Here is a 26,709-nt window from a genome sequence, read left to right as displayed (position 1 = left end):
ACAATCCAGTACATGTTAAACTTGTGCAGTTCTTTTATACATATTTCCACATTTATCATTCTATACCAGAAAAATCAGATAAAAACAGAAAAAAATTGAGAAATAAAAAAGCAAGCAAAAAAACAACAAAAAAGTGAAAATAATATGTTGTTATTTACATTCAGTCCCCACAGTCCTTCTGGTTACAGATGGCTCTCTTCATCACAAGTCTATTGGAATTAACCTAAATCACCTCATCGCTGAAAAGAGCCAAGCTCATCACAGTTGATCATCATATAATCTTGTTTTTGCTGTGTACAATATTCTCTTGGTTCTATTCACTTCAGCTTATGCAAGTCTCTTCAGGCATTTCTGAAAGTTATATGTCATAACTTATTCAGCCATTCTTCAAATGATGGGCATCCACTCACTTTTTCAGTTCTTTGCCTCCACAAAAAAGGACTTCTACAAACATTTTTGCATGTATTGGTCCTTTTCCCTTTCTCATGATCTCTTTGGGTTACAAACCCAGCAGAGATATTGCTGGATCAAAAGGTATACACAATTTGATAGCTAGTTGGGCATAGTTCCAACTTGCTCACCAGAATAGTTAGATCAGTTCACAATTCACTACCTAAACTAATATATTTATTTACCAATCTATTTATATACCAATCAAACTCCCAAGAAACTATTTTGCTGACCTAGGAAAATTTCATCATAATTCTACTAATAATACATTTGTGTCCCAATTTTCCCACATCCTTTCCAACATTTATCATTTTTCTTTTTTCATCGTCTTAGCCTATTTGATAGTTGTGAGGTAGTAACTTAGAGTTATTTTACTTTGCACTTCTCTAATCAAAAGTTAATTAGAACACTTCTTTATATACCTATAGAAAGCTTTGATTTTTTCATCTGAAAACTGCCTGTTCATATTGTTTTACCATTTATTATTTGGGGAAAGACATGAATTTTTATAAATTTGATTCAGTTTTCTATATATTAAGAAATGAGGCCTTTCAAAGTAAGGAACTATTTGAATACAACTACAAAATACTTTCCACACAGATAAAGTCAGATCTAACCAATTAGAAAAAATCAAATGCTCATGTGTAGGTCGTGTGAATATAATAAAAATGACAATACTACCTAAATTAATCTAATTATTCAGTGCCATACCAATCAAACTCCCAGGAAATTATTTTACAAAGCTAGAAAAAATAACACGAAATTCATCAAGAAGAACAAAAGATCAAGGATTTCAAGGGAATTAATGAAAAGAAAAGCAAATAAAGATGTACTTAGATGTACCAGATCTAAAAGCATATTATAAAGCAGCAGTCATCAAAACCATTTGATACTGGATAAGAAACAGAATCATTGATCAGTGAAATAGATTAGGCTCACAGAACAAAACAGTCAATGACTATAGCAATCTAATGTTTGACAAACCCCAAAACCTCAGCTTTGGGGATAAAATTCATTATTTGACAAAAACTGCTAGGAAAATTGGAAACTAGTATGGCAGAAACTAGGCATTGACCCACACCTAACACCATATATCAAGATAAGGTTGAAATGGATTCATGATCTAGACATAAAGAATGAGATTATAAATAAATTAGAAGAACATAGGATAGTTAACCTCTCAGACCTGTGGAGGAGGAAGGAATTTGTGACTAAAGAAGAACTAGAGATCATTATTGAACACAAAACGGTTAATTTTGATTATATCCAGTTAAAAAAGATTTTGTACAAATAAAACAATGCAAACAAGATAAGAAGGGAAGCAATAAACTAGGGGAAAATTACATTCAAGGGTCCTAATAAAAACCTCATTCCTAAAATATATAGAGAATTGACTCAAATTTATAAGAATTCAAGCTATTCTCCAATTGATAAATGGATAAAAAGTAACCCACATGTGCAAAAATTTTTGTGGCCAGCCCTTTTTGTAATGGCAAGAAACTGGAAACTGAGTGGATGCCCTTCAGTTGGAGAATGGCTGAATAAGTTATGGTATATGAATGTTATGGAATATTATTGTTCTGTAAGAAATAATCAGCAGGATGATTTCAGAGAAGCCCGGAGAGACTTACATGAACTGATGCTGAGTGAAATGAGCAGAACCAGGAGATTGTTATACACAACAACATCAATATTATACAATGATCAGTTCTAATGAATGTGACTCTCCAATAATGACAAGATTGAGGCCAGTTCCAGTGATCTTGTGATGAAGAGAGCCATCTTCACCCAGAGAGATCTGTGAGGTCATAGTGTGGATCATAGCATAGTATTTCATTCTTTTATTGGTTGCTTGCATTTTGTTTTCTTTCTCATTTTTTCTTTTTTGATTTGATTTTTCTTGTTCAGCATGATAATTGTATATATATATATATATATTGGATTACTTGCCATTTAGGGGAGGAGGTAGGGGAAAGAAGGAAAAAAAATTGAAATTCAAGGTTTTGCAAGGATCAATGTTGAAAAATTATCTGTGCATGTTTTGAAAATAAAAAGCTATAATTAAAAAATAGTAAAAATTTTTAAAAGAGGCCTTTATGAGAGACATTTGCTGTAAACATTACCCAGTTTTCTGATTTCCTTCTAATTTTGTTTTCATTTTTTTGTTGCATTGGTTTTGTTTGTAGTTTAAGCTTTTTATTTTAATATAATCAAAATTATCTATTTTACAATGCTCTCTGTCTTATTTGGTTATGAATTCTTCCTTTCCCCATGGATCTGACAGGTAGTCTACTCTTAGCTCTTCTAATTTGCTCATGATATCACCCTTAATGTTTAAATCATGGACCCATTTTGGCATTATCTTAGTATGTATTATGAGAAATTACTCTATATCTAGTGTGTGTCCTACTATTTTCCTGTTTTCCAAGTTTTCATTGAATAGTGAGTTCTTATCCCAAAACCTGGAGTCTTTGGATTTATCAAATGACTACTCAGTTACAATGGTCTTTGGGCTTATCAAACATTAAATTACTATGGTTATTAACTACTGTGCCTTATGTACCTAATCTATTTCACTGATTCACTACTCAATTTCTTAACTACTACCAGATAGTTTTGATGATTACTGTTCTATAATAAAGTTTGAGATATGGTATTACTAAGCCAACTTCCTTGTTTTTTTCATTAATTCCCTTGATATTCTTGAATTTTTGTTCTTCCATATAAATTTTGTTGTTATTTTTTTCAAGATCTATCAAAAATGTTGGCAGTTTGATGAGTATGGCACTGATTAAGTAAATTAGTTTAGGCAGAATCGTCATTTTTTTTAATATTAGTTCAGCCTACCATGAGAAATTTTTCTAATTGTTTATATCTGACTTTATTTGTATGAAAAGTGTTTTGTAGTTGTGTTGATATAATTCTTGGATTTGTCCTCAGGTACACTTCAAAATATTTTATACTGTTTACAGTTATTTTAAATTGGATTTTTTTCTGTACCTTACTGAGCTTTGTTAGTCATAAAATGAAATGCTGATTGTTTATGTAGATTTATCTTATATCCTACAATTTTGTAATTGATGTTATCATCATATCATCTGCAAAGAGAGATAGTTTTGTTTTCTCATTGCCTATTCTAATTCCTTCAATTGTTTTCTTCTCTTATTGCTATAGATAACATTTCTATTACTATGTTGAATAATAGTAATGATAACGGGCATTCTTGCTTCATGATCTTGATGGGAAAGTCTCTAATTTATCTCTATTACAAATAAGGCTTGCTTATGTTTTAGAGAGATGCTGCTTATTGTTTTCAGAAAAACTCCTTTATTAATATGTTGACTATTGTTTTTAATAATGGTTGCTGTATTTTGTCAAAATCCTTTTAAACAACCATTGTAATAATAACATGGATTCTCTTGGTTTTGTTATTGATATGGTGAATTATGTTGGTAGTTTTCCTAATTTTGAACCAATTCTGTATTCTTGGTATAATTCCCACTTGATCAAAGTATATAATCCTTGTGATATATTGCTGTAAAATTGCCTTGCTAATAATTGCTTCAAAATTTTTGGATCATTATTCACTGGTTTATAATTTTTTTCTCTGTTTTAGCTCTTTCTGGTTTAGGTATTAACACCATATTTGTGTCTTAAGTGGAGTTTGGTAGGACTCCTTCACCTATTTTTCCAAATAGTTTATATAGTATTGGAATTAATTGTTCTTTAAATGTTTGGTATAATTCACAAACTCATGTGGTCCTGGGGATTTTTTTTCTTAGACAGTCCTTAATGTTTTGTTCAATTTCTTTTTCTAAAATGGGATTATTTAGGCATTTTATTTCCTGATTTGTTAATCTGGGTAATTTATATTTTAATAAATATTCGTCAAATAAAATACTTGTTTTTAAAATATATAAAAAACTCAAATTTAAAAGAATACAAATCACTCCTCAATTGATAATCACAGTATACTTACAAACAATTTTCAGATGAAGAAATGACAGCCATTTTTAGTCATTTGAAAAAATGCTCTACGTCACTATTGATTAGAGAAATGAAAATTAAGACAACTCTGAGGTACTACTTCACACCTCTCAGTTTGGTTAAGATGACAAAAAAAAAAAAAAGATAATGAAGAAAGTTGGAGGGGATATGAAGAAATTGGGACATTAATGCAATGTTGGTGGAGTTGTGAAAAGATCCAATCAGTCTTGAGAACAATTTGGAATTAAAGGTCTATAAAACTATGCATATCCTTTGATCCAGTAATCTCACTATTGGATCTGTATTCCAAAAGATCATAAAAGAGGAGAAAAGAATTACATGTGCAAAAAATGTTTGTAACAGCAGTCTGTAGTGGTAAAGAACTGGAAATTGAGTGGCTGCCCCTCAGTTGGGGAATGGCTGAAAAAGTTATGGTATATAAAGGTAATGGAATATTATTGTTCTACAAGAAATAATGAGCAGGATAAGTTCATAAAAGATTGGAAAGACCTACATGAACTGATTTTGAGTCAAGTGAATAGAATCAAAAGCATATTGTACATAGTAACAAGATTATGTGATAATCAACTGTGGCACTTCTAAACAATAAAGTGATCCAAGGCAATTTCAATAATCTTGGGATGGAAAATACCAATAACATAGAGAGAGAGAGAACTATGGAGACTGGATGTGGATTGAAACATAGTATTTTTAACTTTGTGTTTATTTTCTTTATTGTTTTTTTTTTTCTTTTGGTCTAATTTTTCTCACACAACATGACAGATAAGGAACTATGTTTAAAAGGATTTCACATATTTAACCTATATCAGAATACTTGCTGTTTTGGGGAAAGGAAAGGTAAGAAAGGAGGGAGAAAAATTTAGAATGCAAAGTTTTATAAAAATAAATGTTGAAAACTATATGTATTTGGAAAAATAAATACTATGGAAAATATTCATCAATATTTCTCTCAGATTATCAGATTTGCTGATACACAATTGGACAAAATATTTCTTAATGGTTGTCTTAATTTTTTCTTCATTGTTGATTTCCCTTTTCATTTTTTATATTGGAGATGTCTTTTTTCTTTTTTTTTTTTAATTAAAATAAGCAATGGTTTATCTACCTTATTGTTTTTCCCATAAAATCAGATCCTAGTTTTATTTATTAACTCAATAGATTTTCTAAAACACTTTCAATCTAATCTCTCATTGGATTTTCATTTTCAATTTGGTGCTTAATTGGGGATTCAAAATTTGTCTTTTTCTAGTTTTCTTAGTTACATGCTAAATTCATTGATTTGTTCTTTTTCTATTTTGTTGATTCAAGAATTTAGAAAGTTAATATTTTCCCTAAGTACTGCTTTGCTGCATCCCATAAATGTTGGAATGTTGTCTCATTGTTGTCATTCTCTAGTGAAATTATTGATTCTTTCTATGATTTGATTTTTTGCCCATTTATTCTCTAGAGTTAATTTATGTAGTTTCCAATTAATTTTTATCTATCTTTCAATGTCCTTTGTTGAATAGAATTTTTATTTCATTATGATCCAAAAATACATTTAATATTTCTGCCTTTCAATATTTGATTTTGAAGGTTTTATTTTCTATTACATGATCAGTTTTTGTGTAGTTGCCATATGCTCTGAGGAAAAGGTATATTCATTCTGTTCCCATTCAGTTTTCTACAGAGATTTGTTTTGTCTAACTTTTCTAATATTTATTCTATTTTCCTCTTTAGTTGTTTTTTTTAATTTGAATTTATCAAGTTCTGAGATGGGACATTTGAGGTTCCCAACTACTATAGTTTTGTGGTCCAATTCTTCCTGTAACTCATTTAATTTCTCCTTTAAGAATTTGGGTGCTGTATCAGTGTTATTCTCTAAGTGTCTCTCTGATTCGTGTGTTTCTTGTAAGATTCTGGTTTTTTATTCACTCTGCTATCAATTTCACTTTTATGGGAGATTTCATCTCATTCACACTCACAGTTATGATTACTGTGTATTTCCCTCTATCCTATTTTTATTCTTGTTGGTCCTTTCTCTCTTTTCATCCTTTCCCTCCTCAGTAGTATTGTGTCTACCATCTCCCCTGATCTGCCCTCCTTTCTGTCAGTCTCCCTGCCTCTTTAGTTAATCTTCTCTCCTGCTACTTCCCTATTAAGACAGATATTTGTATTTAGCTGATTGTATATATTATCCCCTCTTTGAGCCAATACTAATGAGAGTAAAGTTCAAATGATATCCATCAGGCACCCTCCCACCTTCCCTTCCATTATACCAGATCTTTCATGCCTCTTAATGTGAAATCATTTATCCTATTCTATCACTCCCTTCCTTCTGCATCTAGTGTAATTCTCTTTCTCATCCCTTAATTTTTTTATGTTATTCCCTCAAATTCACTTTATACCTGTGTAGTCAGTCCATGTATATTTCTTCTATTTGCACTATTAGTGATACATTTTTAAAATTTACAAATATTATCTTCTCATGTAGGGGTCTAAACAATTTAGCTTTATTGAATCTCTTATATTTTTCTTTTCCCTTTTTACCTGTTTATGCTTCTCTTGGATCTTGATAATGGAGATCAAATTTTTGGTTTAATTCTGGTCTTCTCCTTATGAAAGCCTGAAACTCTTCCATTTCATTGAATTACCATTATCCTCCCCACCCTCCTTGATGTATTGTGCTTAATTTCACCTTGTAAGTGGTTTTTGATTGTTGTTCTTGCTCCTTTGCCTTCTAGAATATTGTGTTCCATGACCTCCAATCTTTTAATATTGCATCTAGTTAGTTCTGTGTAATCCTGATTGTGGTTCTGATATTTAAATTGTTTCTTTCTGACCACTTGCAGTATTTTTCTTTGACCTGATCATTCTGAAATTTGGCTATGAAGTTCTTTGGAGTTTTTATTCTGGGATCTCTTTCCTGAGGTGATTGATGGATTCTTTCAATGACTATTTTGCCCTCTTTCTTCAGGATATCAAGGCAGTTTTCTATGATAATATCTTGAAAGATGTTGTCCCCTATCAATTATGGCTTTCAAGTTGTTCACTGATTCTGACATTATTTCTCCTGGATTTATTTTCCAGGTCAGTTGTTTTCCTATGAGGTATTTTACATTTTCTTCTATTTTTTTCATTCTTTTTTATTTATTTGATTGATTCTTGATGTCTCATAGAGTCATTAACTTCCACTTGCCCAATTCTGATTTTTAAGGAGTAGTTTTTCCTCCATTAATTTTATACTTTATTTTCTATTTGTTTATTTGTACTTTTTAAGGAGTTCTTTCCTTCAGTGGATTTTCGTATTTACTTTTCAAGTTGGCCAATTCTACATTTTAAGCAGTTGTTTCCTTTTTCCAAGCTGTTAACTCTTTTTCATAATTCTCTTGCATTACTCATTTCTTTTCCCAATTTTTTTTTTCTACTTCTCTTAAATGATTTTTAAGTTTCTTTTTGAACTCTACTATGAGTTCTCTCTGGGCTTGAGACCACTTCTCATTTTTCAGTGGGGTTTTGCCCACATGTGTTTTTATATTATTGTCCTCTTCTGAGTTTGTGTCTTGATCCTCCATGACCTTCTATGGTCAGATTCTTTTTTTCTTGATTTTTTGTTCATCTTTTTTGGCCTTTCCCCTTTTATTTAAATTTGAGCTCTGCTCTGGTGGTGGAAGGGGTTCTATCTCAGTTTTTTTGTACCGGTAACTGTAGGCCTGGCTATTTACCTGGCACTGCCCTGAGGCCCATAGAGGACCCTTCTCTATGCTGTGCTGAGGAGGTGAGATGGGGGAGGGGCTTGCTGGAGGTTGTAGGAGTCTGGTCACTTATCTGGAGCTGAACTGGGGTCTTGGTGCTGGTATCTGGGATGTGCTGAGATCAGTGGGATGTTTCTTTGTTTCCCTGGAGATTACACTGAAGCATATGGAGGCCTGATTGCTGAATATTGCTTGTAGACTGAGGCTGCACTGAAACATGTGGAGGCTCTTAGAACTGGAGTCTGCCTATTTCCCTGGCTATGCTGAGACATGTAGGGAATCCTATTGATATTTGCTTGTTTTATCATGCTGGAGCTCAGGATCTTCTGCTTGGTTTGCTGATGTAGAACTTGCTGCTGACTTATTGGGTTGTTTCCTGTCCCAAATTGTGCTTCCCTTTTACCCTGAGCAAGATAGACTTTTCCTGCCAATCTTCCAAATTTCTCGGACTCAAAGGTTATTTTACCCCATCTTTTTTGTCATTCTACTGTTCTAGGATTTGTTTGGGGGCACTATTCTATGGTTGTTTGCAGATGAATATGGGAGAGTAATGGCAGTTTCCTGCTTACTCTACCATTTTGGTTCCTGAAAGTCTTGTCTAGACTGCTTTGTAAAGATGGTAGTAAAATTAAGCTAATTGGGTATTATTAAAGCCAAACTAGGGCATAACCATTTAGTCTTATAGTTGATAATTCACACTAGATGCTTTTTCCAGATATTTACTAAAATTATCATTCTATTGGACAAACCCATTTAATTTCCCTTAACTTCAGTTTTCTCATTTGTAAAATGAGCATAAATTACTATATGCCTTATCTACACAGCATTTTTGAGGGGCACAAATGAGTTAATATCTGCAAAGCATTTTGCAATTGTTAAGTAATATTTAAATGGGAATCATAACTATTTTATAATTGCTATTATTCTCTAATTTCAGATGAGCATTCTCCAGAATCCCCGAGTATGGCTTGATGCAGCTACTCAGATCTTTTTTTCCCTTTCACTGGCTTTTGGAGGACACATTGCCTTTTCAAGTTACAATCCACCCAAGTAAGAAGAGTTGTTGCTTTGGTTTGATAGGATTAAGGATATAAAATCCTCTCCTCATCTTGCATTCTTAGGGCATTCTTCCTCCTAAACTTTTAGAATGATAAAAACCAGGAGACATTATTTTCACATAACACTGTTCCTCAAAAGAAAATAAATGGCATTTTTACCAATTAATATTCTATTTGCTGAAGCATAAGAAAACAAATAAGGAATCTTTAAAGAAACCACCTCTTTTCTATGAGATCTCAGGGAATTACTTGAAGGAAAAATCTCTGATTCATCTCAGTAATTGATGACCTGTCCTTCCAAAGCTACCCACCATGTATCTAGGAAGTACCTTAGACATGTGGGGACTCTAAATGGGTAAAAAATATAGGATATTTCTCATTTTTGCCAAACTCTATTTATCGTAAACATATTGCTAAATGGGTTATTCTAAAATGGATCATTTTTTTTTCCCATAGGAGGAATGTTAAAATTGGGTTTTGTGGTCCTGAAGCTATATTATTTGAAAGAAAAAAAAAAAAGGAACAATGCAGCAGCAATAAACCTCTATCATATTTTTAAAATGGCATAATTATACTCTATACATTTATCATGCAAGTCTACCATAAAGTACTCATATGGCACATAAAATTATGATTTGGCTATGTAACAAATTTGACTTAAAATTAATGTGAGTTATAATACACATTAAACAAGTCATTAACAATAATTTTGGTTGAATTTCTTTAAGTAAAAAAGTCATTTAAAATATTTTGTATAACTCAGATACTTTTTTTTTTTAAGTTACTTGTTAAAATTTGTTTTTACATGTAATCGGGAAAAATAAAAATATCAAATTGGGGGAGGGGGAAGTTACTGAAAAAAGTTTGATTTAACACTTTTTTTCTTCAATAAATTATCTTCTAAAAAGAAGAAATGGCCAAAAATTAAATCATTACATTGGCCTTTAAATTGAATTAAGAGTAGAATCACTTTTTGCAAATAGCCTGTAGTTCCCTTTTTTATAAATAGGGTTAGAATAACTATAAACTGTTAAACGAGTGGGTTATAAAAGCAAAATCTGAATTATACACAGGCTGATATGAACATGTAATTACAAATTTAAAAGGTTTGAATGATCTATTTCCCATAAAATAAAATGCATAAATGATTTGTCCTTACTGGAAGACATGTTCTATGAATCAAGGGCTTTGTAACATCAGCAGCAATAATTTCAAATAATATTTATTAAGGGCTTGTTGTATACAGGAAAAGGCAGACACAAGTCTATATATCCAACATTGCCCCTGTTTTCATGGGGCTTAGAACTTCCTAAGAAAATGTAACACACATATAAATAAGCAGAATACAAGGCATCAGAAGTACAAGCAAAATGCTAGAAAGTGGGGGACAGTCATTACTGCCTAGGGCAGTAGGGAAGTTTTCTGGATACCATTTGAGTTGGGCTATAAAGAATAGAAGGGAAAATTCCTTGACTTTTTAACTCTGGAGAAGACAAGAGAAGGATTTTAAGAGGTAAAAATGGGGAAACCAAGCAAGTGCTTCCCAGGCAACTACTTGGTTACAAGGAATTAAGAGTTAAAAATAACCTACGAAACTAGGTTTCTGGGAGGACAGCAGTACCCTTGATAATAACAGGGAAGCAAGAAAGAGAGAGATTTGGGAAGAAGAGAATGATTTCTGTTTCTACCAGGTTAAATTTGGGATGCCAAAGAAATATCCAGTTATAAATGCCCAAAAAGATGGCTGGCAATGAGACACTAAGATGTTAAATCCAGCATTTAGAACAGTGCCTACACCCAGTAGGCACTTAATAAATGCTTACTGACTGATTTCCATGAACTCAATGCTTAAGCATTAAGCATTAATTAAGATTAAGTGTATAATCCAACCCTTTCATTTTACAGATGAGGAAACTGAGCGTAAGGTTGTATGGGTAGCAAGTGACAGATAGCATTGGAACCTGGATTCTATGATCCTAAATCTAATATTCTTTCCATTGTACCAAGCTGGTTCCCCGCTCATGGGCTCACCTTCTCCCCAAAGGATTCCTGGATCCCATGGGTAAAAATGGTTCTCATGGCTTATTGTCGGGACATCTCCCATGGACTTATTGTGTTATATTGTGGATTTTTACTCTCTGGGTTATTTTCTTATCCCCTGGTCAGCTCACTGAGGATAGGGAGCCTGAATTTCCTCCTCCAGGGACTAGTACAGTGGATATTTAATACATGTTGTTGTATTATATTGTATTTTTGTTTTTAGGAGGGAAAAAAAAAACACCTCTCCAAAAAAAAAATGATAAAAAGGTTTTTATTTGTTTCTTTTCCAGGAATGATTGTGAAAAAGATGCTGTCACCATAGCCCTAGTGAACAGCATGACTTCCCTCTATGCTTCTATAGCTGTTTTCTCTGTTTTAGGCTTCAAAGCAACAAATGATTACTGGGATTGCCTGGACAGGTAAGATTCTAGTGCAGATACTACACTGAAGCAGAATGTTGGCTTGTCTTTTTCTTGTGTGTGTGTAAGGTCTCAGGGGAGGGAAGGATAGGGGTAGTGGTATGATTGAGCAGGAAGCCAGAACTAATAACAGAATTTTTCCAGGAATTGGAGTATCATGAAGAATATGAATATTGTTAGTTACTATACCTAAATGTTCCTTTTTCATCAGTAGTGAAGACCACAAATAGAATTCAAACTATTCTGTCCCCAACAAAAGCAGATATGTTGAAAATACTAGAATTTCACAACTGTAACAAAAGATGGGGCAGCTAGATGATGCAGTATATAGAGCTGAACTAAAGTCAGATTCATCTTCTTCAATAATTGACATTTACTGGCTGTGTAACCCTGGCTGCCTCAGTTTCCTCAATGTAAAAATGAACTGGAGAAAGAAATGACAAACTATTTCAGTATCTTCCCTAAGAAAACCCTAAATGAGGTTATGAAGCATTAAACATGACTGAAATGACTGAACAATAAACTATGAAAAACAGGCAACAAGGAAATGAAGTCTTTCCTGAGATGCTTGGTTTGCATGTTCTATATGCTTGTTAAAAAAAAGTATTATGATCTCGGGTTATCAATCTCCAAATTAACAAACTTAATTGAAAAAAACAACAATGTTGCAATGCTGAAATGAAAATTATAAATAAGATTGATAGAACAATACTACTACTACTACTACTGTTCAATAAATTTTGATAGGTACCAGGAAAAGAATCATGCAATGTTAATGCATCTTAACCAAGTCATTAAGGTATTGATTGTACTGCTACAGCAGCAAACCTGAAAGTAAAGTAAGGCAACTGGAATTTTAGCCAAGACAATGAAATTTAGAGTTCAGTGACATCACCTACACTCCTTTAGCAACCTAGAAACAGCCAGACCCAATACCAAGTTAACACAATTACTTTTTTCTTTTTTTTTTTTAATTAAAGCTTTTTATTTTCAAAATATGTACATAGTTTTCAATATTCACCCTTGCAAAACCTTATAGTATAATTACTTGATCAAAATAGGATGCTACCTATTGGTTGCTTCCTTCCTCTCCCCAGAAATTGCATCCCAGGTCACCTCCTTCTCAGCCCTTTCCCATCCCAAGCTATTTCTCATGACTTCTTTTTGGTGTCTCTCTAGATATTTTCTCTCCTAGGCTGAAACATCCGATGGTCTATACCACATACGCTTATTAAGAACATTTGATTTGAGAAATTCATATGAGGACACATTTTGTTTTTCTTTCATCTGCTTATCTTGGTACTTAAATGATAGTTATACTGCTGTCCAACTGTAGATTTGTCCATGCAAGTTCAGCTAGGCTCCATAGAAGCTGATGTGCTGCCTCTTTTCCTCACTCTTTGTTTTCTTTATTTTCTTCTTTCTTCTTCTTCCTCTTCCTCTTCTTTTTCTTCTTCATTATCATCATTAACATCATCATCAGTATGAACCCCTTGGTGATATGTGGCTTGTTAGGTTCTTACTAGGTGCTGTCGGTACTTAACAATTCTCTAGCTCAGGGTTCACACTTTTAGTTCACACCTTTAAAAGGAGTTCTGAAAAGGAGTTTACACACCTTTAAAAAGGAGCAAGTTCATTGGTCAGTAAGGAGTTCCCACAAGGCCCTGGGAGTAACCACAAGCCCATTCGCTGGGAGGATAAAAGAGGAGGGCAGTCGGCAAGGAAGCATTCTGGATTGGGTTAAGGACAAGACTTTCCAAGAGAACTTCAGGGAGGCTGGAGGAGATTCAGAGCCAGGATTCAGGAAGAAGAGGATTTGAAATTCTACCTTCGCTCTGGTTGGAGGCTCCAGAAGACTCCAAGAAACCTGCTCACAGAGGAAAGGATTCACACAGAAAAGAAACCTCCTCCCAGAGAAGGATTATAATTGAGAGACAACAGAACTCTACAATTTGGCGCCCAACATGGGGCAAGGACTTATTCTGAACCTTCAGAGGAGCTAGCCCAGACCTTTACAGTGGCTATTATGATGTATTCATCTGAGTTTTTGTTTAGTCTTTTTTAAGTCATGTCCAACTCTTTGTGATCTCTTTTAAGTTTTCCACTTCTTTCTCTGACTCAAATAGAAAAGGAAACAGAGGCAAACAGAGTTAAGTGACTTGCTTAGGACTTGCAAGTAAGTATCTAAGGATGACTTTGGACTACACACTGCACCACCTAGTTTCCCCTATTCATTTGAGTTACTACTGAGCTATGGACAGCAGAGAACACTGAAAACCAAAAAAAAAAAAAAAAAAAAAATTCCAAGCCTTGTTTTAGCTAACATTTTTTTAAAATTAATGATAGCTTTTTTTCAAAATATATACAAAGATATTTTTCAATATTTGCCTTTGCAAAAACTTATGTTCCTTATTTTTCTCCCTCTCTTCCTCCCACACCCCTTCCCTAGAAGCAAGTAATCCAATATGTTAAATATATGCAATTCTTCTATACATATTTCCACATTTATCATGCTGCACAAGAAAAATCAGATCAAAAAGGAAAAAAGAGAGAAAGAAAGAAAAAAAGTAAACAACAACAAATAAGGTGAAAATATTATGTTGTGATACACATTTAGTCCCATAGTCCTCTTTCTGGATGTAGATGAGTCTCGACATCACAAGTCCATTGGAATTGGTCTGAATCATCTCATTTTAACCAACATTTTCCATTTTCTTCCCCTCTTCTCTCCACCTCCACCCTAGAAAGAATTACTCACTGGCAGAAGGGGATTATTATGGTTGTGTTGGGTCACTTGATAGTTCCTCTGTTTTGCCCCAGAGAGTAGTGATCTAAAATTGGAATTTCAGGGATTATGATAAGTCTGAGAGTGACATTTTGAGGGCATGTCCTGTTTACCAGAATCCATCCAAAAATGCCATACTTGTTTGTAAAGGCTTATTGACTCTGTTCTTCCTAGTCAGTGGATAACTCAAAGGAATTCAATGTGATAAATCAAAGGAAGGTGAAGCTATTTTCAGCCTGACCCCTATAACTACTTTATCAGTTCTGGAAGAGTTTAATGCCCTCTTCAAAAGAGAAGACATATCTCAACAAAGAATTTATTGGATTACATAGTTAAGGCAAAGCTTCCCCTACACGTGACACAGATAGGGGATTGTTGTTGTTCACTCATTTCAGTCGTGTCCAACTTTTCATGGCCCCATTTAGGATTTTCTTAGCAAAGCTACTACAGGGGTTTGCCATTTCCTTCTCTAGCTCATTTTGCAAGTGAGGGACTGTAGAAAACATGGTTAAGTGACTTGCCCAGAATAACACAACTAATAAGTTTGAGATCAGATTTAAATTCAGAAAGATGAGTCTTTCTGACTCCAGGCCTGGCACTCCATTTACTGCCAGCTAGCTGCCCTAGATAGGAATTAGGAAATATATTAAGCAGCTCTTTCCCAAAAGAGATATGGTTCCCCGATCCCCATTGTTGAGTATAGACATGGGGTCTCTCACAGTGTAATTTAAAATCTGCATCTGGAGTAATTGAGTCCTGTTTTGGAAGACTTTTTCTCCTCTTATTTTCCTTATTTACTAGTAAATGATACATCCCTTCCACTGACCACATTTATGGTGGTAATAAACTTGTTTCAAGGTTTCTGAATCCAATGACCTGCGAGTGATTTTGTGTACACCCAGTAAAATGCTCACAAAGCCATCTGCTCTTCTTTCTGACAGAAACATCATCAGCATCATCAATGAGTTTGACTTTCCAGATCAAAGCATCCAGAGAGACGACTATCTGACCTGCTTCATGCACCTGAATTCCACCCAGGCAGACAGGATAGCACGTCTCCAGCTGAAGAGCTGCCACCTGCAAGATTTCTTAGATAAGGTAGTGACACTCAGACCAAGTATTGGGTTCAGTAAGAAGCAGTGTGGCTTAGTGGAAAAAGCATGGGATTTATCAGAGGACCAGGCAAGAAGCTCCAACTAACTGCTGACTGCATGAATATAAGACATTGAGAAAGGAGCATTTTTCTGGGTCTGTTTCTTTGGGAAGCCATAAGATGAAGAGGGTGGACTAGATAATCTCCGGAGTCCCTGTAAAATCTAAATCCTCTGACTCTGAGGATATTCTTATATAGTATTCATCCAGACACATGCTACCTGGCCTTAACAAGTACTGTTTCTTTTTAGAAGGAACCTCAATGGCCATCTAGTGCAATCTATACCTGAAAAAGAACTCTCATGAGGATACACAAAAAGTGAGCATGTGGCCTCTGCTTGAAAACCTGCCCATGAAAAGGAATCTACTTCCTCTAGTGATAGCCTGTTACACTTTTGAATAGTTCTAATCAATCCAAAATAATTTATTAAGCACCTACTATGTACCAGACCTTTTGCTTCCTAGTTCTTAGAAATTTCTTTTTGTTTAAAATACAAATTTTTCCTTTTGACACTTCCATTTATTTGCTCCAGCTTCTTTCTTTCAATAATAGCAGATCTTTTCCTTTCTTCAAAATGGCAAATCTAATAGTTTATATTTTGCTTAGTCCCAGGAGACCTAGATCAATGGGTAGCATTTGCAAAGGGACAAAATTTTCCATAAAAGTTTAATGACACTCATTAACAGTCTCAAATCATAGATGGAAAAGGAAAATAAAGGAAGCATTTTTGTTTGCTGTGCCTTCCAGGAGAACCAAATAAATACTGGTTTTTCATTGAAAAATAAATAGTGAGGCAGGAATATGCTTTCTAATAGTAAGAGAGATGAGACTTTAAAGCAAGATGCTTGGACCCAGAGGACAGAACTGGGAAGAGGGCAAGAATTAAGCTCTTTATAAGGAATAATTTCCTAGCAATTGGAAACATATAGAAAAGTTATAACTTCATGCTGAAGGTCTTCAAGCAAAGGCACATTTTGGGCACATTTTAGAGAGGATTCTTATTCAGATTTGGATTATACTAGAGTGAAGACTCTTACCTTTTTTGTACCATGTTCATCTTTGGCAGTATGGGGAAATATGGAGACTCCTATCTCTCCTCAGAAAAATGATAGAAATAATTGAAGGAAATGCTACATTTCAGTCAGAGATTAGGAGAAATAAAAATATAATTTTTTTCACCCATTAAAGTTCAGAGATAGGGGCAGATAGGTGGCGCAGTGGATAGAGCACCAGCCTTGAATTCAAGAGGACCCGAGTTCAAATCTGGTCTCAGACACTTAACATTTCTTAGCTGTGTGACCTTGGGCAAGTCACTTAACCCCAGCCTCAGAAAACAAACAAACAAACAAACAAACAAACAAACAAACAAATAAAGTTCAGAGATAGCCAAACTCTATCTTCCTCTAATAGGACAAATAAAGTTGTGAACCCCCATGTTATAAGCTTTTGGCTTCTAGAAGTCTTTTCTAATGCTGAGATTCTGATACATGATCATAGGTTGCCACAAGAACCACCTTCATATTGTTCTTTTTCAGGCAAGGTATGTGAACTACATATGATTTAAAAAGAAAAGGCATTATAGATTATAGGATTTTAAACCTATGCTGGTAGGATCTCTAGTGAACATTAAGTCTGACCTTATTTGACAGAAGCAACAGAGGCACAGGGAGAAGAAATCTATGGGTTGGAAGTGCTACACTTCTACCCCCAATAAAACATCATCTGCTGAGAAAAATGTACTTTTTTTCATTTCACAACATCATCAAATTGTGGCAGTTTAAATAAGCTCAGTATAGATTCTAGCCAAGGAATTCCAATTTTTTCATCACTAGAGTTTAGCCATGTTCCTCCTGAACACCATTGTCAAGGGAGAAGGAAAGGGGAAGGAAAAAGAAAAAGAAGATAAAATTAAGGAGAAAGGAGGATGGGGGGGAAGAACTGAAGGAGAGTAAAATAGAAAGAGTTGAAAGAAATGAGGATAGTCTCTTTGGTTTAAAGGTGGAAGGTTCACCTTCAAGGTTTCTTCTTCAAACCTCCTTGTTACATAGATGAGGAGACCATGGCCAAGAGAAGTTAACAGGCAGGGGGCAGCTAGGTGGCGCAGTGGATAGAGCCGGAATTCAAATCTGGTCTCAGACACTTAACACTTCCTAGCTGTGTGACCCAGCCTCAAAAAAAAAAAAAAAAAAAAAAAAAAAAAAAAAAAAAAAAAAGAGAGAGAGAGAGAGAGAGAGAGAGAGAGAGAGAGAGAGAGAGAGAGAGAGAGAGAAGTTAACAGGTTCACATGCGGAATAAATAAAAACAAAAGAAATGTATCTATGCATATACTCTGTACCCAAGCAGGGATTAGAGGCTAAAGTCAGTCCAGACCATGTGTAGCCTGCTTAAATTACCTAATCTTGGACAAGAAGACAAGTTTCCAAATCCCCTAGCTGACAAACAAAAAGTTTATCCTACTATTTGAAGGGCTCTTAAACTGGTTTCCAAGATTTTATTTCAGAAAAAAAAAATTGATAGCTATTGTTATCATATTGTTCAGTCATTTTATTCAGATTCTTTGTGACCTTATTTGAAGTTTTTTTTGACAAAGAAGCTGGTATGGTTTGCCATTTCCTTCTCCAAATTATTTGTACAATTGAGGAAACTGAAGCAAATAGGGTTAAGCAATTTGCTGGATTATACAGTGATAAATATTTGAGGCCAGATTTAAATTCAGGAAGATGACTTTTCTTGAAGCCAGGCTTGATGCCTTATCCATTGTCACCAATATAATTAATTTCCTTTACACTCATATTGTATGCATGTAGTAACATGATTCTGAGAATGGGTCCATAGACTTTTTCAGACTGCTGCTGAAGAGCTTGAGGACACAAAAAAGCTTAAGAACCTCAGATTTATGAACCACAAGACCAGAATTGAAATCCCACTTGTGTAATCTTAGATAAGTCACTTTAGGCCAGAGTTTCCTTATCTGTAAAATGAAGGGGTTGGATTAGAAGGCCTTTGTGGTCTCTTCCAGCACTAGATCCAAAATTTGAATGTGACTGTGAACCAAAGCTCCCAAACTCCAGGGCCTGACATGATTGTGCATGTGTGTCCCACAGAGTGCCTCTGGTACCGGACTGGCCTTTATCGTCTTCACAGAGGCCATCATCCATATGCCTGGCTCTCCTGGATGGTCTGTGCTTTTCTTTGGAATGCTGTTTTCCTTGGGACTTACTTCCATGTTTGGGAATATGGAAGGAGTACTGACGCCTATTCTAGATATGCAAATTGTGCCCAGGTCAGTCCCCAAGGAATTAATAACAGGTAAGTGAAGAATTAGGTCATTCTTACAATAATCTTAATTACTCACTTGTTATTCTCTCTTTTTACTCCCTTCCCCATCACATCTTCTCCCTTTAGAGTTACTAGCCCAAGGCATCCTTTCTATTCCTTTACACCTTTCCTGGATTCCTGCTCTAATCCACAGGTTTAGTAATATTATAACCTTCTTAGAAAGGATGAGAGTAGGGGTTTTTGAGGGTTTTCACCAATATAAAAAATAAGATGGTCTAATTGGCCTCCGTGTGCCCCTCCAAGTTTGGGGTTCACATGTCATCTCCAGCAGATTCTGGGATTGAGACAAAAACTAGAATAGAAATCCTCCACCTACCATCCAGCCCAACCATAGTCTAACTTAAACCCCTAATCAAGGCCATGTCCACCCATCTACTCAGTAATTTGAGTGCTAGAGAAATAGATCAAATGGAAAGAATATGGAAGAAGAAAAGAGAAGGGAAGAAGAGAAAGGAAGAGGGGAAGAGAAGGGAAAAGGGAAAGAAAAGGAAAAAGGAACAGGAAGAGAAGAGGGGAAGGGTAGAGCAGGGCAAATAAGGAAAAGAAAGCCTAAAGATGAACAAGATACTTCCTAAGGATTAGAGTTATCCCAAAACTGAATGGGCAATTTTCCTTTATAGAGGTAGGAGGATTCCCAATCTATGGAGGTCTTTAAGCAGTCACCAAGCACCAGATGATGACTTGTTCTGTGTATTAGAAATGAATCTTTTTATAGGTATGGGCTGAAGCTCCTTACTGCTCTGAAATCTGAGATTCTGTGAAAAGTGGTTTACATGTTTTCAAGTAGCAAAAAAGTATAGTTGCTACTGTTCCTGGATACCATCTCCCCTCCCATCTCTTCTTTCCTTTCTTTCCATCAACCAACATAATATTTTCTTTCTTTTTTAGCTGTGATATGCCTAGTTTGCTGCCTCTCTGCTCTTTGTTTCACACTACAATCTGGCAGTTATTGGCTTGAAATCTTTGACAATTATGCAGCTCCCTTGAACCTGTTAATCTTTGCCTTCTTTGAAGTAATCGGTGTCATTTATGTTTATGGACTGAAAAGGTAATTAACCTGGGGAGCTCCCTCCTAAATAATGTTTGAAGGGGATCTGAGATTAGGCCTATCAGGCAAACACCCACCTTCCTTCCTTTGATAAAATGAAGGACAGCCCAGTAGAAATCTGGTTGTCCCAAGACTTAAGTAACTCAGACTGTTAAAAGCAATTTCCTCTAAAGGATTCACTGAGAGACCCTAATGTATGCCCACAAAACAAAAAGACCTAAAGGAACAGCTCTAGCTTCTTAGGTAGATTTTCTGTTAGTCTATGGGAGAATACATACAACAATCATACAAGGATTGGGTGGATTTTGAGCCATACCAGTAGAGGGAATGGTGGAAGTGTGATCATCTCTTAAGATCAAAGACTATCAAGACATTGAAATCTATAAGCAAAATAAGTTTTTTAATGGCAAAAAAAAATGAGTTTATAAAAAACATTCAAGGCAGAATGATACAGTGAATAAAGAACTGGTCTTCCAAGAAGACCTGACTAAGTCCTGTCTCTGACAAATCCTGGATATGTGACCCTGAACAAAGAACTTAAGTTCTTAGTGTCCTAAGTAACTCTTAAATTAAAGAGAAGATGCCTATCTGCATTAGTAGAGAGAGAGTTTCTTCTTTCAGGAGTTTTCTATACCAGTAAAATCACAAGTTTGGTCTCTGTCCCTACCCAGAAACATTCTTAGCCTTAGGGCCATCTAGAGTATCATTCTGCAACATAAGTGAATACCAGACAGTGCTTTTAGAACCACATATCTAAGTATTTGTATTTTGTCCAATTGTGCATTGTTGATTCCAATACAAAAACAAAACAAAAAAAAAAAAAAACGATGTATCTTAAGCATGTCTTGAAACTAGCTGGCCAGATTTTCTACTAAAAAAGTTTCAAGAAAGAGTAAATATTATCTAAAATATCACTTTAGTCATCTTGTTCCTTTAGTTTGTGATTTCAACAAACATGAGTGTAGAAATTGAAGCAATAGTAGGTTTCCCTTACAAAATAAAAATCAGAGAGATCAAGACCACAGTTTTTGTTCAGTAAAAAAGTAAAACTTGTTTGTTTTACTTTCAATTGTTTAACTGGAGAGTGGTTTTAGGAAACTTGAAAGAATGAAGCAGAGATATAAATAGACCTTTTTTTTCTTATTATTCCAATAATTGAAAGGTCCTCAATGAGTTCAATGGTTGAATATTCTTTTCATTGCTCAAGTCACATTCCCTCCACACCTTATCAAAAGGCTTCATGATTCTGTGAAGTCAAAAAACTCATCACCTGATCATCAAACTTCTGGCACTGAGCCTTTATAAATATAGTGGGGCTGGTCTTTGGATAACACACATCTTCTCATTGAGTCTGTATATAAAGTCATTCCATTTTGAAAGGGGTTGCTGAAGTACTTCATTTCCTCCCTGGAAAATGCTTTTCAGTACTTAATTTACTAATGGCATAGCCTATTTCTTGCAAAGAGTCAAATGAAATATGGTTTTATCTATGACATAAAGTTGTCATCACCTTATTAATGGTATAAAAAAGAAGAGGGAAAAAGAAATTGTTGCTCAGAACTGCCAAGGCTGGAGCCTGGAGTATGTTTTTAAAATAAATACACAGGGGGCAGCTAGGTGGTGCAGTGGATAGAGCGCCAGCCTTGAATTCAGGAGGACCCAAGTTCATATCTGATCTCAGACACTTAACACTTCCTAGCTGTGTGACCCTGGACAAGTCACTTAACCCCAGCCTCAGAAAAAAATAAAATAAATAAAATAAATACACAGGAGTAATTTGGTGAGATTTATTAAAATCTCGGATTATTCACTCTTTACCAGTAAAGAGGGACTGAGTTCTATGACATAAAGAAAAGATAATCCTTTTTATACATCTAATTGAAGAGGCTTCAAAGTCAGGATAAGGGGGCAGGAGGAGTAGGGCAAGAATGTGAATTGTTTGGTTCACATGGCAGGTTCTGTGATGATGTGGAATGGATGACAGGAAGGCGGCCCAACCTGTATTGGCAGGTGACATGGAAAATCATCAGTCCTATGCTGTTGCTAATCATCTTTGTAGCCTACATCATCCTAATGACACAGAAGCAGCCAACGTATGGATCCTGGAACCCACAATATGTAAGTCTCTTTGTTTAAGAAATTCAGGGATTACTACCCACTCATCTCTCTGGGCCCAACAAGGAGCTAAATTTATCAAATCTCTGAAATCAGTTTAAATTTTGTTGATATCTTTTGACCAAAAATCTACTTCTATAGCTATAAAGACCCAGAGAATGTATAAATTGGATAATCAAATCTTGTTTAAAACCTGAACATAATATATATTTGGGCTCTTAATAAGAGGACAATGAAAATACAAAGGCAAAGAGGGCAGTGATAATAAGAATGCAATGTCCTTATTTGAATAGAAAGAAATCTGTCATAGTAAGCATAAATTATGATGCTAATTTTAAATTATACATGATATTTATAATATAGGTAATATCTAATAATTAAATCATGTTTAGTTATCTATTTAAATGTGGTACAACAGATAGGATGCTAAATTCGCAATTGGAGAGTTGGACAAAAATCCTGAATCTCACTACTTCTGTGACCAAAGGAAAGAAATCTTTGGGTGTCAGTTTCTTCATGTGTCAAACAAGAGGAATGAACTCTAAGGTCTCTATCAGTAAATCTATAATCCTGCAATTTTATTTTAGACCAAGAAAGTAAAAGTGACTACATCTTACATTGTATAGCACATTATACTTTTCTTTAAATTTTTAAAATTCTTTACTTAAACACCAAAAAAAAGAGCATTTCCATACATACAACAGAACACAAAAAGAAGACCATATATGAAACTTCGTCTCTATTTCACATCATTTGCTTTCATCAGTTTCATCAGTTATTTTCAAAATTATCCTGCTTACAAAATGGCAAACAATATGAGACCAAAATAAAAAGATTTTAAAAGAGAAGAAAGGAAATTAAGTCATGAAGAATCAGACAACACATGAGTAAACTGGGACCTAGAAGGATTGAATTTCTTTCCTATGGCCACACAAGGAGTGAGATTCAAGACTTGTACTCCATTCTCATACGATTTATGATTGAACAGGGAGTGAAACCCTATCTCCTTATTCAACTCTGATTTTTTCCCCCTAGGTTTAGACATTCCATCGAGATTTTAGAATTTAGACCAAAAAGTGTCAAACTCACAAGTGACACATGCTTGCAAAATTCTTGAGTGTGCCAGAACCAGATTAAAATGTAACTGGGAAATATTTAGCAAAATAAATGAAAGTACAAGATAGATAATGTCAATTTGTGGTTTTCTAAGTCAACATGTGGTCTGTAGGGCTCTGTTTCTATTTAAGCTTGACACAATTGGTCTAGATCATTCTGCAACCCCGAATAAAACATCATAATTATATAACTTTTCAGGTGTATTTTATATATATGTAATATAAAAAATAATATAATTTTAAAATATATAATAGAACTCTGAAAAGCATGCAGTGCTATATATATATACATACAGAGAGAGAGAGAGAGAGGGAGAGGGAGAGGGAGAGGGAGAGGGAGAGGGAGAGGGAGAGGGGGAGGGAGAGGGAGAGGGGGAGGGAGAGGGAGAGGGGGAGGGAGAAGGAGAGGGAGAGGGGGAGGGAGAAGGAGAGGGAGAGGGAGAGGGAGAGGGAGAGGGAGAAGGAGAGGGGGAGCAGGGGGAAAGGGGGAGCGGGGGGGGAAAGGGAGAGGGAGGGGGAGAGGGGGAGGGGGGAGAGGGGGAGAGGGAGAGAGGGAGAGAGGGAGAGAGGGAGAGAGGGAGAGAGGGAGAGAGGGAGAGAGGGAGAGAGGGAGAGAGAGAGACATGTCTCACCTAATGCTGCCAATTGGTTCCACAGAAACACAAGGTTAAAGAAAATAATTATAAAGCTAATAGATATAATCATCAGAAAGACATTATAAATGAATAATAGTTATAGGAGCATTTGGGGACTTTATGCTGAGGTTCAGCACAATTTACCAATGATACAATTGTAAAACAACTTAGGCTGGGAAAACCTAAATAAGATTCTGAGGACATCATCTCATTTAAACCATGCTAATATGAGTCATTTGGCTCCCAAGAACCCAATGCTGTTTTGATCATAATAAAGTCTTTTTCTACCTTGCCCCTCAGATGAAACTGCTTATGTTGCAGGGAGAGCATCCTCAGGAACCAGAGGTCTTACCCCAACATTTCCCATTAATGCAGAAAAAATACACTTTTCTTTTTCCTGTAATTTAGATAGAACTCTGAGCTAATTGATCCCAGGAAGGAAGAAGGCTGAGGTTCTGCCCACAGCAAAAGGTCTCAGTCAGTAAACAATATAAATTGTTGCTACAATTGCTACAGTTACTGGGAAAGGCATTTCCCATTTCAATTCTTACTGTCAATGATCCTCATTTAAAGATATAAAGTTGCCAATGGGACTAGCCTATGCCACCTTCCTATGCCACTTTGGGCACACCAGCAGTAAACTTTGTGATTATTTTATTCCTACAGGATGATTTCCCAATCAAGCAGGAGAAATTCTACCCTGGCTGGGTGCGCGTCATCTGTGTGATATTGTCACTACTTCCTTGCATTTGGGTACCAGGGAATGCACTTTTTCAGCTAATCAACAGGAGGCAAAAAAAAGGGGAAGAATTCATGCTAAAAAACTTATGGCAAAAATCCTATGAATCTGTAGAGAACTGAAAGGGTAATTCCGTGTAAAGAGGAAGGAAATAAGGGAATTAATGCATAAACTGTGAGTTTGGATTATCAGAGTTGTTTTGCTCTTTGGACAAGGATAGTATTTGGCATCCGTGTAAAGAGTAGTTTATTTAGTTGTTATCCATCACACCATTCTCTCTCCTACCACCAGAATACTCTACTCCTCAGTTTTCCCTTCATTACTGGCTCACATATCTATTTCCCATATGTCAATAATATATGCCAGCACAGTAGATAGAGTGCTATCCAGCCTGAGACACTTACTGGCTATGTGACCCTGGGCAAGTCACTTACCCCTGTTTCCTTATCTGTAAAATGAGCTGCAAAATAAAATGGCAAATTATTCCATCATCTTTGCCAAGAAAATCTCCAATGAGATTATAATCAGACATGTCTGAACAATACATACCCAAGAAAAGCATCCTGGCCAACAATAGAAATGGATGTGACGTAGTCACAGTGTGACACAAAATATAAAGTAATACCAGCTGCTCCAAGGACAAGACTCTAGAACCTCATCTCCATAGTAACTGCCCAGTCACTCTCATGATCTCTCTTCCTGACCAATCACTCACATGGGTTTTCTGCCTACCTTGTTTTCTATGAGCTTTACTACATCTGGTTTCATCTCCTTCCTCCTCAAAAGCCATCTACTCACTATATATTCTAAATTAAGCTTTATACCCTTTTCAGGGTCTATTTCACATGACTGTAATCATGCCAGTGTAAAGCTACTACTACAACAAAAAGAAAAAAATAGAAAAGAAAATATGTACCAAGAAGTTCACTGGTGAAGATGTACTTGTGCTAAACCTATAAATCAATGTAATATTTAAGGATAACAAAATGACAGACTAAGGATCTTGCCTATCTTTAAGCCTCTTCTGATGATTAAATCTGATTAAAGCAATATGATAAAGCAATATGATGATTTGTCTGTTTTTGAAGGCAGAAGCCACTGAAACCTGAAATGATGGATAAGGTTATTGAACATATTTGTCAAGGTCACACCAGTCATGAACATTTTCTATACCAGAATTTCTTAAACTTTGGAGTCATGTAATTAATTGAATGTGGGAGTCATGAAAAATTTGGCAACAGTAAAAGGTATCAAATATTCTGCCAACATTTAATGCTTTATGTAAAAATAAACACATCCATCTCATTAGTATGCAAATTTGTTTTCATCTTTATAAATAGTAAAATTATGTTTATCAAAGAATTGTTTTAAAATACATTTCTTTATAATTATCAGTAAATGTTTGATTTGTAAACCTATTTTATTACCCCAAGATACCTGGGTTTGTTTAAAAATTTCTCAGACAAAAAGGGGTCAGAAGTGGAAAATGCTTAAGAAGCCTTGGGTTATATCATACGTGAATCTATTTACCTCTAGAGCCTGACCCTTAGATCATGTCTACTCCAAATAAAGTTGTACTTTCAGAGACAGTCTCAGATGAACAGACCTTGTAGGTCTGAAAGTACCTGAGAATCCACTGTTTTGAGGTACCCTTATTGTTTTTTTCCTCCTGTGGCATGGGAGTTAGCTACTCTTACTTACTCTTTTTAAACACACTCAGGACTCTCTGAAAGCAATCTCTAGTTTGAGGCCCATTGTTGCATTAGCATCCACTCAGAACTGTTGCTTCTTGAGCTTTTACTTGTGTTTCTTTTATTAGCCAATCACAGGACATTTTAGTTTAAATTAAAAGATATTTACTTTAATAAAATAAAAAAGTGATAAAAAAAATATCTCCCAAATATATAGAAATTCCTCTTCTACAGTTGATTTTATCCTAAATGGAATAGGGAGACACACAAAGAATAGATGCATGGTCAGGGCAACTCCTATTCCTTGGGGGGCTTGCTAGCTGGAACACTTCTGCCTCTGCTCCAGAGATTGCTTCCCTATCAAGTTGCCTATGTTCTCT

The 26,709-nt window shown here is 35.2% G+C and overlaps 1 protein-coding gene across 1 annotated transcript in view; it reads left to right on the top strand.

The window, feature by feature from the left end:
* Nucleotides 1–25,698, top strand: part of SLC6A18 (solute carrier family 6 member 18) — a 67,906-nt gene extending 42,208 nt beyond the window's left edge. Inside the window, exons 6-12 of the mRNA XM_074279168.1 lie at nucleotides 9,130–9,242; nucleotides 11,581–11,709; nucleotides 15,436–15,592; nucleotides 18,752–18,956; nucleotides 19,875–20,034; nucleotides 21,990–22,152; nucleotides 24,566–25,698. Coding sequence (XP_074135269.1) covers nucleotides 9,130–9,242; nucleotides 11,581–11,709; nucleotides 15,436–15,592; nucleotides 18,752–18,956; nucleotides 19,875–20,034; nucleotides 21,990–22,152; nucleotides 24,566–24,760 — 1,122 coding nt within the window. The 3' untranslated portion in view covers nucleotides 24,761–25,698. The remainder of the gene's footprint in view (nucleotides 1–9,129; nucleotides 9,243–11,580; nucleotides 11,710–15,435; nucleotides 15,593–18,751; nucleotides 18,957–19,874; nucleotides 20,035–21,989; nucleotides 22,153–24,565) is intronic.
* Nucleotides 25,699–26,709: the final 1,011 nt, after the last annotated feature.

Source organism: Sminthopsis crassicaudata, chromosome 1, assembly GCF_048593235.1.
Source record: "Sminthopsis crassicaudata isolate SCR6 chromosome 1, ASM4859323v1, whole genome shotgun sequence".
NCBI lineage: Eukaryota > Metazoa > Chordata > Mammalia > Dasyuromorphia > Dasyuridae > Sminthopsis > Sminthopsis crassicaudata.
Note: the sequence above shows the minus strand (reverse complement) of the source record. Positions and strands in the feature narration are given on the sequence as shown.